Consider the following 15,318-nt stretch of genomic DNA (forward strand, 5'->3'; position numbering starts at 1 on the left):
ATAATTTCATTGATAATGATAGAAACTGATAACTTTAATCCGATAGGCGCATACATGTGCCTACCTAAGGATGGCAGTCAAATGGGTTTTGTCGAATTTCATAGGGCTCGTAAAATGACCTGTGTGAAAATTCAGCTCATTCGAACTTGATTAAGAGGTACCTCAAAGCGCTCAAAATTTATATTTTTCAAACCTCAAATATCAACAAAGGGAAGACCAGAGTAAATTCGAAATATCGGAAGTTTAATTTTGATGCCAAAAGACTTAATCTGCTTAAAACGTCAAAATCTGGTGTTACCTTGAAAAATGACTAAGAAATGTATGTAACGTCAAGATCTGGTGTTCTCTTGAAAAAAAAATGTTTGACAAAATGCGACTTTCTAGAACTGGAGCCAATTTTCTTAAAACCAGTAGTTTTCGGAAAACCGAGTAAGTTCCGGAAACTCGATTTTTCGAATTTGTTTTGGTGAATCTTGAAATTATAAAGTCAATTTTTGACAAAATTCAAAAATCCTCGATAACGCCAGATTTCGACATTTTATGCATTTTTGGGTAATTTGACATCTACCTATATTTAAATTTCGATTTTTTTCGATTACATTTGGTCCCTCCTTTGGTGTTTTTCAAGAGTTAAAAAACTTTGAGCACTTCAATCAAGTTGGATTGAGCTGAAACTTTGCACAGGTTCCTTTTATAAGCCAATCTACTTTATTTTTCAAAATTCGATCATGGATTTTTTTTTCATACACCCTGATGTACATTCAGAGGAATGCTTTCCCCTAAAAGTTATCGATTTCTTATAAAGCACTGATAGTTTATCAATACCGCAAAAATAAAATAATAAATCACAAGCAAAATACAAACTTTTAAGACATTTTTAAACATCATGTTGATTTCAAAAGTTGTGCTGGTAAATAATGCGTATGGCAGCAGGACATAGGATTCCTTGTGTGATATTTCCATCCAACTCAGGTTTATCAACTCAGGATAATATTTTGTTTAATTTTTTTTCTGAAGATTTATCGAATGAAAAACACTCGAATAAAAATTAAAAACTAAAAAACTTGTTCATTTAACTTTATATCTGTATCACCAACCTCTGCATGGTTTTTTTTCACCAGATAATATTTTTTGCCCTCCTACATCCATACTCGTAGAACGACGTGGACGGAGCATAAATTCAGGGGTAAAGACAATTCGAGAAGAGATTTACATTTTCTCTTTGAACCAGAACAGTTGGGATAACTTCTGAAATCAATCTTTAATTTTTTTTTGTAGGATAAAAGGTTTTTTATAAGGACTTTGTCAGATTTCATGTCTAATTTCTCATGTATCATTTCACAGGTCTTAAATCATTTGTCATAGGTATTAATTCCCATCTGCCTGGTCTTGCTCAGATCTCAAATCTAATGTCTCTGGTCTCAGAACTTAGATCTCAGGCCTCAGGTTTCAAGTTTCAGGTATCGAGTGTAAAGGTCTTATGTCTCAGGTTTCTTGTCTCAGATTAAATGTCGCAGGTCTTATTTTCGAGGTCTCAGACCTCCTGTCTAAAGTTATATTTTTTTTTTATCAAATTCAATGTATTAACCAGATTTAAGAAGAGTATTACTTAAGACTAAGCCATCAAGGTAGAACTTTCATTTTCCTTGCTCAATCTATTAATTTTTTCAATTTTGATCGTGTAAATTTTTAGTAATTTAGCACATTTTATTGGCTTCGGGAATTCCCGTGATTTTTGAAGCGTTTCTCGGGATTCGGGAATTCCCGAATTTATCTAATTCCCGGGAATTCCCGACCATTCAACCATGTCTTTCAATAATGAAAAAAAATCTACAATAATAAGTGGTACGACTTGTGAATCAACACGTTAGTTGACAAGCGTCTACAGCAAACAATTGCTAACAAATTGTAAATTATTTCGCCACCAAGCTTATGCTGAATGAATATCATTCTACTGTTTTCGCTGGCAATTGTAGGAAGGAATCTGTGGGATTACAGCCAGAGCCCATACCATTTGGTCGTCAGATCACCAGATGCTGCTTTCAAGTAGGTAAGTATAGCAACTGCACACAGTTGCTCTGATTTAGGACCGAACCTGAAGGCGATATTTGCGCAACTTCGCTAGCCCGCAAGATGTCCATAAATCATAATGCATTTGCACCCACCACCTTCAGTCAGTCAGTCAGTCAGCCAAGCCGAGAGCGCTCGAATTGTTCACATGAATGGCCGTCCCAGAGTTGGTACGCAAATCTGGATTTGGATTAAAATTTTAGCTGACTTGTTTGTTTGACTAGAAAATCAACGAGCCACTTCGAAATAAGTACGAACATTGTGTGGTACTTTGCTTGCGCAGATGTGACAATAATTCGCACAGACATCAGCAACAACAGCCGTTAATCATCGCGAAATGATTTGTTTCCCGAATGAAGTGGGTGGCTGTTTCAGACGCATAAAAAGCATGATTCACGTTGCAAATAAGGAAACTTTCAATCTAAACCGGTCATTTGAGTTCCATATTTTGTCTTAACTGCCTGAACAGTTTTGATGTTTTTTTTTTGGTTGATTTTGACTGTCGTGATTGATTTTGATTGTCTTTGATCGATTTTGAGTGTCTCTGACTACTATATTTGACTATCTTTGACTATCTTTGAAAGTCTTTGAAAGTATTTGACAGCTTTTGACAGCCTTTGACTGTCTTTGACTGTTCTTGACTAGCTTTGACTAGCTAAGACTGTCTTTGACTGTCTTTGACTGTCTTAGACTGTCTTCGACTGTCTTTGACTGTCTTTGACTGTATTTGACTGACTTTGACTGTCTTTGACTGTCTTTGACTGTCTTTGACTGTCTTTGACTGTCTTTGACTTTCTTTGACTGTTTCTGACTGTCTTTGAATGTCTTTGGCTGCCTTTGGCTGCCTTTGACTGTCTTTGACTGTCTTTAACAATCTTTGACTGACATAGTCTAATATTGACTGTTTTTGATTGTCTTTGACTGTCTTTAATTGTTTTTGACTGTCTTTGACTGTTTTTGACTGCCGTAGACTGTCTTTGACTGTATTTGACTGTATTTGACTGTCTTTCACTGTATTTGACTGTCGTTGACTGCCCTTGACTGTCATTGACTGTCTTTGACTATATTTGACTATATTTGACTGTCTTCGACTGTTTTTGTTTGACATTGACTGTCATTGACTGTTTTTGAGTGTTTTTTTTACTGTATTCTACTGTCGTTGACTGCCTTTGACTGTCTTTGCTGTTATTGGCTGTCTTTTACAGTCTTTGACTGTCATTGATGGTATTTGACTGTATTTGATAGTCTTTGACTATCTTTGTCTGTCTTTGACTATTTTTGACTGTCTTTAACTGTCCTTTATGGTATTTGACTGTTTTTGATAGTCTTTGACTGTCTCTGACTGTCTTTGACTGTCTTTGACTGTCTTTGACTGACTTTGACTGTCTTTGACTGTCTTTGACTGTCTTTGAATGTATTTGACTGTCTTTGACTGTCTGTGACTGTCTTTAACTGTCTTTGACTGTCTTTGACTGTCTTTAATAATCTTTGACTGACATAGTCTTATATTGACTGTTTTTGATTATCTTTGACTGTCTTTAACTGTTTTTGACTGTCTTTGACTGTCTATGCTAGGGATACCATACGTACTCTTTTAAGAGTACATGTACTCTTTTTCGATCGAAAAATACGCGTACTCTTCTTTTTGTAAAATTTAACGAAATGTACTCTTTTTTTTTGGATGAAGGAATTAAATGAAATTTAGTCATATAAATGAAGTTATTTCTTCCGATACATGAAGATTGTATTCTTATAAATACAAAAATCCAACTGTTTATGCATTCGTTACACAACACTTCAGTTTTGCTTTTTTTTGTTAAATGTTTTGAAGGATAGCTACCAATATAAAAATCACGAATACATTCACTATTTCTATCTGGATTTTTTGTTCAAAGTTAGCGCCTTTGAGTATGCAGAGAACTCCCTTACAGTAGGCAATATGCATAACAACAACTTTCTTATAAGCATATTGCACAAATCAAAAGCTCACGAATCAGCAATAATGTTTTTGAAGAATGAAAAAAATACGCCTCTATAAAAAACATTTTTAAAATAATTTTAATCAACTTGGGTGCGATTTCTCAACATAAAATCGAAAACTTATATTGCAACAAATTGGCGGTATTTGAACGACCTAAATCATCAAGGTTTTGAATAAATAGCGTTTGTCTTTACAATTTTGAAAATATTTCTCAATGTACTCTTTTTGGCGTTGCAGGTTATGGTAACCCTAGTCTATGCCTGTCTTTGACTGTCATTGATTGTCTTTGACTGTCGTTGACTGCCCTTGACTGTCTTTAACTGTCTTTGACTGTCTTTGACTTTTTTCGACTTTCTTTGAATGTCTTCTTTGACTGTCACTGACTATTTTTGTTGGTTTATGACTGTCTTTTACTGCCTTTGACTGGCTTTGATTGTTTTTGACTGTCTTTGACTGTTTATGCTCTACATTGAGGACCTGTCGACCTCCTAAATACTCAGCCATGCTGTCGGATGAAGAGAGCCCAGCTCGAAGAACTAATATACACTCTAATACACACACACACATACACGTTTCCATATCATCATCATCATCATCATCATAATTATTGTATACTAGACACCTTTTATGTTAACAATGCCATCATCAGTTCATAGAAACCTAGAAAGCCATCTTAAAATTAGAATAAATTCAGAACCAGTAAAGAACAGTCGCTAAATGTAACCTTTCGTTTAAATATACGTAGTAGAGTCAATAAATGTTTTTCCCTTGAGTGGTAGTTTGTCATTTGAAGGCGAGCAAGCCCCAATCCCAACCGGAGAAACTCTTAGTTTCGCCAAGCCAAAGAAGCGCGAAGTACTTACCCAAGCCGCATACAGTCCACCCGAGGTACGATCCCGCGGAACCGCAGAACCAACCCAAGTCCACCCAAGGTACGATCCCGCGGAACCGCAGAACCAACCCAAGGTACGATCCCATCCCAGAACATTGGTCCTTCGAGCCGGATGCAATTTGGAGCACCACCAATTGCTAACCAACGCAAGGAGGGCACAAATTCCACCGCCATCACACTGCATTGAAGCCAAGCAACCAAACCAAGCCAGCGTAAACACCCATCGTAAATCACCATCACCAAGCAACACCACCGACTTTAAGCAAATCAACGTTTGCCGAAGGATTAACGAGCCAGCTGTTATCGACACTTCTTCAGTTAAGTTTCGTTTAATTCTGCTGATCATCTCCAAGATTCTTCGGAAGGTCGAAATCCCTTCGATCGCCATCACCACCAACGTTTGCTGAAGTCAACACGGCCCATCCCATCCCGTTCATCCCACCCGAGGCGACTGGTTTCTTCAATTAAGAACTATTACTGGTTCTTCCAGGTAAATAACTTCAAGGAATAGTCTATGTTCTGCCGTTGCTTGGATTAGTTTTGATCACTACAATATATATATCCCTTTCCAAACCAACAAAAATATCACAATCGAGTGCATCGTTGCATCGGTGCATTTTCGTCATCTTCTGCCCAACGGTTCGCACTAATACCACCACACCAAAACCCAGCCAATATCCCACTGAATGAACCAACAACCGTGGGGCCACCGCCATCTTAATTCAATTCCGGAATCGTTCTGGAATTATCGCACTGTATCCTAGAAAAACGGCCACTACACTTACCAATAATTGAGCTCCTAGTGCCATTGGTACTTCTGGAGTACTTTCGCACTACCATTTTGCACGGAACGTTCGCGAGGTAATTTTTCGAACCGCACACCGCGTGTTTTCCAATCACCGACCCGATTACCGACCGAACCTGAAACTAACTGAATGATTGCATGCCCTATCGAACACATGTATTGGTGAACCCGCTGACATCGATCGAACTTGATCTTGACATTGAATTTGACTTTCAATGGTGAGATGAGATCGATGAGATTGAATCGAGGGGTGAATTGATGTAAAATTTCGTCGCCCTACTTTTTTGTTGCAATTCAAAATCGACACTGTTCAACGATTGTTCATACCTGTAGAGGAGCGCCAAAATAATTTCTCAAAAGTAAGTTAAGCTCTACAGTGTATGTTCTATGCCGAAGCTTGTTTAAGAAAAATACTACATCGTTAATTTTCCTCTCAAAACGCACCAATTTGCTGAGATTGGATACCGAGATTTGTATACGAAATAAACTGCCATTCCTGAAGACGGTTCGAGCAACATCTGTAGAGACGCGCCAAAAACTGTTTTTTAAAGTAAGTTAAGCTCTACAGTATATGTTTCACGCCGAAGCCAACTTCAGAATAGAAACTACAACAATATTTTTCTCCACTCGATACGCCCCGATTTTGCTGAGATTGGAAGCCCAGAGATTCGATATCAAACTCTGTCGTTTTGAAGCTGAACTCGAGTCATACCTGTAGAGAAGCGCCACCATTTTTTCTCAAAAGTAAGTTTAAGCTCTACAGTGTATGTTCTACGCCGAAGCTTCAATCGTATCAAATACTGACACCGTTTCTCTCGTTCTGTCAAACACGTGAGTGAATATCCGAAGTTATGCCTGCATCTACATCCGTCGCCAAGGTGGCGCCTTTGAAAAGGCTCCAAACAAAACTCCGAGGCCATATTGAGCTTTTCAAAACCATCGCAGTCTACGCAGATACAATTCGAGACGTTACATCCGTGCAACAAATCGCTGTAAGAGTCGAGAAACTGGACGAACTTTGGGAGAAGGTGAACGAAACCATCGAAGACATCGAGAATCACGACGATTACAACCCAGACACAAGTGATGTGAATGAGGAACGCGTAACTTTCGTGAACATGTACTACAACCTCAAGGGCGTGTTCATGGAAAAGATTAAGGAGCTTGAGGAGTCCTCTGCATCACACCAATCCACAAGGTTCATGGATTCTTCGCTTCTGCCGACTGTCGAACATGTGAAGTTACCCCAGATTAAGCTCCAATCGTTCAGCGGTGACATCGATGAGTGGTTGAGTTTCCGAGACCTGTTTCTTTCGCTGATTCACACCAAGGCTGATCTTCCCAACGTTGAAAAATTCCACTACCTTAAGGGATGTCTGTCAGGGGAAGCTAAGGCACTGGTCGATCCGTTATCCATTACCGCAGTGAATTATCAGGTCGCCTGGGACATCCTCATGAAGCGTTACAACGATAGCAAGATTCTGAAGCGAAGGCAGGTTCGCGCGTTGTTCAGTCTACCAAATGTACCAAGGGAATCTCCGTCTCAGCTACAAACACTCCTGGAAGGCTTTGAACGTAGTGTTCAAACGCTGGATCAGCTGGTGAAGGCAGAGGATTACAAAGACCTACTCTTGCTGGAAATCCTAGGTTCCAGGTTAGATCCAAGTACACGTCGAGCATGGGAAGAGGTATCTGCTAACAAGGAGAAGGACAAGATCAAGGATCTTACGGAGTTCCTCCAGACACGAGTGAAGGTATTGAGCTGCTTGTCCTCGAATAACGCCGATGCAAGAAGAGATCAACCGCAATGGATTCGGAAGCAGCCCACAAACCGAACGGCCAACAATGCTTCGCAGTTTACCGCAGGCCGATGTATTGCATGCCCTGAAGACCATCTTCTCCATCAATGTCTGGCTTTCAATAATTTGTCGGTTGCAGAGAGGGAACAACTTATTCGAAAACACAGTATGTGCAGGAACTGTTTTAGACGAGGTCATATCGCAATGAAGTGTCCGTCAACATACGTTTGTCGCAGCTGTAGAGGGAAACATCACACTTTGCTGTGTTTTCACGCCGAGAATAGAGTCGCACATTCCGCCGTCACTGAAACTTCCATGGGGCAACGAGGTGCTGAGCGGGCCGAGTACGTTGGGGAATCATCATCAACCGGAACTACCTCTGCAAACACAGCTAGAAGGTCCAACTCAACAATGCTATTGGCTACAGCTGTCGTCCTGGTAGAAGATTGTACTGGATTCAGTTACCCGGCCAGAGCGCTTTTGGACTCCGGTTCTGAGTGTAACTTCATGACAGAAACACTTTGTCAACGGTTGGGAGTGCAGCGGAAATCAATAAATATCTCGGTAGTCGGTATTGGTCAAGCAAACAGCCACGTCAAGCACCAGGTTTCAGCTTTGATTCGATCCAGAACGTCCAGCTTTAGCAGAAAAATGGATTTTCTCGTCCTTCCTAAGGTTACAGCTGATCTTCCTACAGCTACCGTCGATACTTCCAATTGGAAACTTCCACCAGGAGTTAATCTTGCCGATCCATCCTATTGTAAATCAAAGTCTATTGATCTAGTTCTTGGGATACAGGATTTCTTTGAGTTCTTTCAAACCGGAAACAAAATTCGACTAGGAGAGGGACTGCCAACGCTGACCGAATCGATATTTGGATGGGTGGTATCTGGAGTTGTAGACAACTGGCAGAATTCTTCGCAAACCGTATGTAACACCGCTGTCTCACAAGATTTGGATGAAATCTTAACTCGATTTTGGATTTGTGAAGAGCTGGAGCCTCTTCAAAATTATTCACCCAACGAGTCGCGCTGTGAGGAGCAATTTGTGCGCACGGTGCGCAGAGGATCGGATGGTAGATACACAGTGAGCCTTCCCAAGGATGAAGACGTATTTCCAAGCATTGGCGATTCAAGGGATATCGCTTACCGACGTCTTCAAAGCCTAGAGCGTCGACTGGCAAGGGAGCCAGAGATGCGCCAACAGTATACTCATTTTTTAGCCGACTATCTGAAGCTTGGGCATATGCGGAAGATAGATGAGACCCTAGATGCAGGACGAGTACGCTGTTATTTACCGCACCATCCGGTGATTAAGGAATCGAGCACTACCACCAAACTTCGAGTTGTATTCGACGCTTCGTGTTCGACATCAAGTGGCAAGTCACTCAACGATATTTTACTAGCGGGACCGGTAATCCAGGATGATCTCCGGTCAACCATCCTAAGAAGCCGAACGAAGCAGTTCATGATCGTCGCTGACGTTGAAAAAATGTTTCGACAAATTCACATTAGCGATGCGGACAAACCCTTGCAGAGTATTTTGTGGCGAGAAGATCCAACCGAGGAAGTTAAAACTTACGAACTAACCACCGTAACGTATGGGACCAAACCCGCGCCGTTTCTAGCTACCAGAGTTTTGAAACAACTAGCAATGGATGAAGAATTACGTTTTCCCAAGGCAGCCAAGGTATTGATTGAAGACGTGTACATGGATGACGTGCTCACAGGAACCGACGATGAGTTAGAAGGAGTTTTACTAAGCCGTGAATTGAGAAGAATAACAGAACGTGGTGGATTCAACCTTCGAAAGTTTGCTTCGAATTCGCGGCAGGTCTTGGAAGATTTACCTGATGAGTATTTAGCGTTAACTGCAGGCGAAGAGATTGATCTCGATCCCGATCCAAAGGTAAAAACGCTCGGACTAGTATGGCAACCAAGGACGGATACGTTCAGGTTCCAATTCATCATAAAGTCCATCGGAGTTAAGGAGCCCCAGACAAAACGGAAGGTCTTGTCTGTAATCGCGACACTGTTTGATCCATTGGGACTGATTGGAGCAGTCATAACAACCGCAAAAATCATGATGCAGCAGCTTTGGTGTATTGAAGACGAGAATGGCAAGAAATTAGATTGGGATCTACCAATACCTCGAATCATTGATGAAACCTGGCGGAGTTTCTACAATCAACTTCATCAATTGAATGATTTACGGATTCCAAGGTGCACGCTGATTTCAAATGCGGTTGAACGAGAGTTGCACGTCTTTTCTGACGCATCCGAAAAGGCATACGGAGCATGTGCTTATCTGCGAAGCAGCGACCAATATGGAAACTTCATCGTCAGACTCCTCACTTCAAAATCAAGGGTATCACCTCTTAAAACACAGTCAATACCGCGATTGGAACTATGTGGAGCGTTAAAGGCGGCTGAGTTAGCAGAAAATATTCAGAGCACTTTTAAATTTCAAATTTCCCTTCATTTCTGGACTGATTCAACATGTGTGCTCCAATGGTTGAAGCACATCCCATCAACATGGTCAACGTATGTCGCCAATAGAGTATCAAAAATACAGAAGGTTACGGAAAGGCACCCTTGGAGACACGTTCCTGGAGATCAGAATCCGGCAGATTTGATATCTCGTGGTATAACTCCCGATCAAATTCGAGAGGACAAACTATGGTGGGAAGGTCCGGAGTGGCTGCAACTAGATGAAGGTTGTTGGCCACATCAGACGGAAAGGTCAAGCGACGAACACGTTAAAAAGGAAGCTCGGAAAACTGCCGCACATAATGTTATTAAATACGATGAAGAATTTGGATATTACTACTGCAAGAAATTTTCGTCGTTTATCAAGCTCATTCGTGCTACAGCTTATTGGATCCGATTGAAAGGGAGCCTTTGTAAAAATAAGGTTGTTTCCAAAGGTCATCTCAGCACAAAAGAATTGAAGGAAGCAGAATTCGCAGTCATTCGTTGTATTCAACAGGAGGCGTTTAGGGACGAATGGAAGGCACTATCCAAGGGAACGGAGTTACCTAGAACTTCGGCATTAAAGTGGTACACTCCAAAAATTGGTTTGGATAATCTAATTCGCCTTGGCGGGAGACTAGCCAACTCCAACGAGACTGTAGACGTAAAACACCCAATTGTGTTGCCAGCTAGACACCCATTCACGCGACTCCTCCTAGAACACTACCATCTGAAAATGTTGCATGCGGCTCCTCAGTTTTTACTTGCTACAATTAGATTGCAGTATTGGCCGCTTGGAGGACGCAGTATTGTTAGACAAGTGGTACACAATTGCTTAAGATGTTATCGACAGAAACCCAAGACCGTGGAGCAGTTTATGGGAGAACTACCGGCAGCTCGAGTAACAGTTTCACCTCCTTTTTCTAAGGCTGGAGTGGACTACTTCGGACCTATCTACGTTCGCCCAGGGCCTCGTCGACCGGCTGTTAAGGCTTACGGAGCTCTTTTCGTTTGCCTTTGTACCAAAGCGATTCACCTGGAATTGGTTACTGATATGTCTACTGAAAAATTTATTCAGGCACTCGAGCGTTTTATCGGCCGAAGATCGATACCTACAGATCTGTATTCTGACAACGGGACAAATTTCGTTGGGGCAAGAAATCAGATGAAGCATTTATTAGAGAAGCTCCACAGCAAGGACTATCATCGGGAAATCGTCGGAAAATGTGCTGAGCAAGGAATTCAATGGCACTTTAATCCGCCTGCAGCTCCTCATTTTGGAGGATTATGGGAGGCGGCAGTCAAATCTGCGAAACGACATCTGATGAAGGTTATGGGAGAAAATGCAGCGTCATACGAAGATCTCAACACGCTTTTTATAAAAATTGAGGCTTGTCTTAACTCCAGACCATTGACCCCGTTATCAGAGGACCCCAACGACTTAGCACCTTTAACTCCTGGACATTTTCTAGTGGGCAGACCACTTCTGCAACTTCCGGAACACGATTGGACTGAAGCACCTACTAATAGGTTGAACAACTTTCAGCTGAATCAGCAGCGGCTCCAGCATTTTGGACACGTTGGAGAAAGGAATATTTGTCGCAGCTTCAAGGAAGAACGAAGAGATGGAAACAGGCAGTTCCAATTAAGGTTGGACAGCTTGTAGTCATCCGAGATGAAAACCTGCCACCTCTACGTTGGAGAACGGGACGTATTACCGACGTGCATCCTGGAACAGATGGAGTAGTACGTGTGGTAACGCTGAAAACGGCAAATGGAACAACAACGCGAGCGGTAGAGAAAATATGTCTACTTCCCCCGAGGCTTCAACCTGTTGTAGATGAATCTGGCATTTGAGTCGTTACGAAGATCCAAGGTGTGTTCGAGGGGCATTCTTCTTTCTCATTTCAGAAACTCGAGAGATTTCAGGGAGTGCGGGGATGTTTATGCTCTACATTGAGGACCTGTCGACCTCCTAAATACTCAGCCATGCTGTCGGATGAAGAGAGCCCAGCTCGAAGAACTAATATACACTCTAATACACACACACACATACACGTTTCCATATCATCATCATCATCATCATCATAATTATTGTATACTAGACACCTTTTATGTTAACAATGCCATCATCAGTTCATAGAAACCTAGAAAGCCATCTTAAAATTAGAATAAATTCAGAACCAGTAAAGAACAGTCGCTAAATGTAACCTTTCGTTTAAATATACGTAGTAGAGTCAATAAATGTTTTTCCCTTGAGTGGTAGTTTGTCATTTGAAGGCGAGCAAGCCCCAATCCCAACCGGAGAAACTCTTAGTTTCGCCAAGCCAAAGAAGCGCGAAGTACTTACCCAAGCCGCATACAGTCCACCCGAGGTACGATCCCGCGGAACCGCAGAACCAACCCAAGTCCACCCAAGGTACGATCCCGCGGAACCGCAGAACCAACCCAAGGTACGATCCCATCCCAGAACATTGACTGTCTTTGACGGTATTTGACTGTCTTTGATTGTCTTTGACTATGTTTGACTGTCTTCGACTGTCTTTGACTGGCTTTAACTGTCTTTGACTGTATTTGACTTTCTTCGACTTTCTTTGAATGTCTTCTTTGACTGTCTCTGACTATTTTTGTTGTTTTTTGATTGTATTCTTTGCTTGTTTTTGACTGCCTTTGACTGGCTTTGATTGTCTTTGACTGTCTTTGAATGTCTTTGACTGTCTTTGACTGTTTTTGACTGTCTTTGATTGTCTTTGACTGTCTTTGACTGTCTTTGACTGTCCTTGACTGTCTTTGACTGGCTTTAATTGCCTTTGACTGTCTTTTTTTTTTGGATGTCTTTGACTGCCGTCGACTGTCTTTGACTGCGTTTGACTGTCTTTGAATGTCTTTGACTGTCTTTGACTATCTTTGACTGTCTTTGATTGTCTTTGACTGTCTTTAACTGTCTGTTACTGTCTTTAACTGTCTATAACTGTCTTTGACTGTCTTTGACTATTGTTTACTGCCTTTGACTGCCTTATATTGTCTTTGACTGTCTTTGACTGTCTTTGACTGTCTTTGACTGCCTTATATTGTCTTTGACGGTCATTGAATGTCTTTCATTGTCTTCCAATGTCCTCCAATGTCTTCCAATGTCTTTGACTGTCTTCGAAGGCCTTTGACTGTCTTTGAATGTCTTTGACTCTCTTTGACTGTCTTTGACTATCTATAACAGTCTTTGACTATTTTTGCCTGTTTTTAATCGTCTTTGAAAGTCTGACTGTCTTCGACTATTTTGACTATATTTGACTGTCTTTGACTATCTTTGACTGTATTCGACTTTCTTTGACTGGCTTTAACTGTCTTTGACTGTCTTTGACTGCTTTTGATGGTCTTTCACTGTCTTTGACTGTCTTTGACTGTCTTTAACTGTCTTTGACTTCCTTCGACTTCCTTTGGCTGTCTTCTTTGACTGTCTATGACTATTTCTGTTGTTTTGGACTGTCTTCTTTGAGTGTCTTTGACTGTCTTTGACTGGCTTTGACTGTCTTCTGTCTTCTGTCTTCTGTCTTCTGTCTTCTGTCTTCTGTCTTCTGTCTTCTGTCTTCTGTCTTCTGTCTTCTGTCTTCTGTCTTCTGTCTTCTGTCTTCTGTCTTCTGTCTTCTGTCTTCTGTCTTCTGTCTTCTGTCTTCTGTCTTCTGTCTTCTGTCTTCTGTCTTCTGTCTTCTGTCTTCTGTCTTCTGTCTTCTGTCTTCTGTCTTCTGTCTTCTGTCTTCTATCTTCTGTCTTCTGTCTTCTGTCTTCTGTCTTCTGTCTTCTGTCTTCTGTCTTCTGTCTTCTGTCTTCTGTCTTCTGTCTTCTGTCTTCTGTCTTCTGTCTTCTGTCTTCTGTCTTCTGTCTTCTGTCTTCTGTCTTCTGTCTTCTGTCTTCTGTCTTCTGTCTTCTTTCTTCTTTCTTCTTTCTTCTTTCTTCTTTCTTCTTTCTTCTTTCTTCTTTCTTCTTTCTTCTTTCTTTTTTCTTCTTTCTTCTTTCTTCTGTCTTCTGTCTTCTTTCTTCTTTCTTCTTTCTTCTTTCTTCTTTCTTCTTTCTTCTTTCTTCTTTCTTCTTTCTTCTTTCTTCTTTCTTTTTTCTTCTTTTTTCTTTCTTCTTTCTTCTTTCTTCTTTCTCCTTTCTTCTTTCTTATTTTTTGTCTTCTCTTGTCTATTTAGCCTGTTTCCAGAAACAGTATCAGGCGCAGTAAATTGATCTAAACTGGACTGAGGAAAAGATCAACCGGCCTAATAGTTCTTCATATGTGTAAAGTCACGCATCGGAACCATCTGACTGCTTGGAACTGTTGATAGTTTAGTGAATGAAATGATTGATACCGCATGAGAATGCGGTATCAATCTTGACCTACTTCGCTTAGCTACACTATCATTAAGTTTGGCTGACGTTAGTGTTGTTCAATAAAATTGGAACAATTTTTTTTTATTTTAAAATTTTATACAATCTATTTTCAAATTGCATTCAACAGAGTGTCACAGGATGTGTTAAATTTTCTAAAAAAAAGGGAAAATATTTATTTCATCCAGAAAGACACCCCTTAAGCTTGAGCCCCCTAGCCGCTAATCAACCGACTATATGAGAAAATATTTTATAGTTAAAGCACATAGCTATATTTCATCCAAACGACAGGCAGCTGACAGAATGGAGGAAAAAATATGCGCTGCATTCGTAGAACATCAGCTCACGTGAGGAAATGATCAAGAGACTGACTTCCAAGAGCGGTTTGTCTTAAAGGAAATCTTCCATCCGCAAGAGTACTCTTGTTCGGACTTTAAGGCCGCATCCGTTTGTTGTTTAAGTCCGAGAAATATGTGCGTGTGCATTGCTTTTCCAAGGAAAGGTGCGGATAGGTGAGTAAATATTTAGTTCATCGGTATGTTGATTGTGATTTGTGCTCATTTGAAGTTTTTATGCCATTCTGGGAAAGTATCATCGAGGAAATTCTTTGACGGAATCAAACAAGTGTCTTGCGGAAGGGACTTTAGCAACATTGTTTCTTGGCAGCTCAATTTAAGTTTAAACATTTTGATTTTCTTTCTCACGACAGCTTTTTTGACGTCACGTTTCACAATTCAAGTATGGTTCAAATCCCCAAAAGCGCATATTCCGCGAGAAGCGCCGATTTTTGATGGCATTCCCGATGATCTACGATTTGATGAGATAAGTGAAAGATTTACAGTCCGCCTTAAATTTATCGATGGGAGAAAATCGGGATGTGATGCGATTTTTTTTTCTCTTAGTTCGGATCAAAGAAATTGAAGAATAAAACCTAA

General features: G+C 40.7%; 1 protein-coding gene across 1 annotated transcript; it reads left to right on the plus strand.

Annotated features, from left to right (window-relative positions):
* Positions 1-6,599: 6,599 nt before the first annotated feature.
* On the plus strand, positions 6,600-11,684 carry LOC129741767 (uncharacterized). Its single transcript, XM_055733552.1, has one exon. It carries the CDS (start codon positions 6,600-6,602, stop codon positions 11,682-11,684), a length of 5,085 nt encoding a protein of 1,694 aa, XP_055589527.1.
* Positions 11,685-15,318: the final 3,634 nt, after the last annotated feature.

Source organism: Uranotaenia lowii, chromosome 2, assembly GCF_029784155.1.
Source record: "Uranotaenia lowii strain MFRU-FL chromosome 2, ASM2978415v1, whole genome shotgun sequence".
NCBI lineage: Eukaryota > Metazoa > Arthropoda > Insecta > Diptera > Culicidae > Uranotaenia > Uranotaenia lowii.

Excerpts from the sequence above, each read along its gene's own strand:
- LOC129741767 (XM_055733552.1), top strand. The coding sequence starts at position 6,600 with ATGCCTGCATCTACATCCGTCGCCAAGGTGGCGCCTTTGAAAAGGCTC.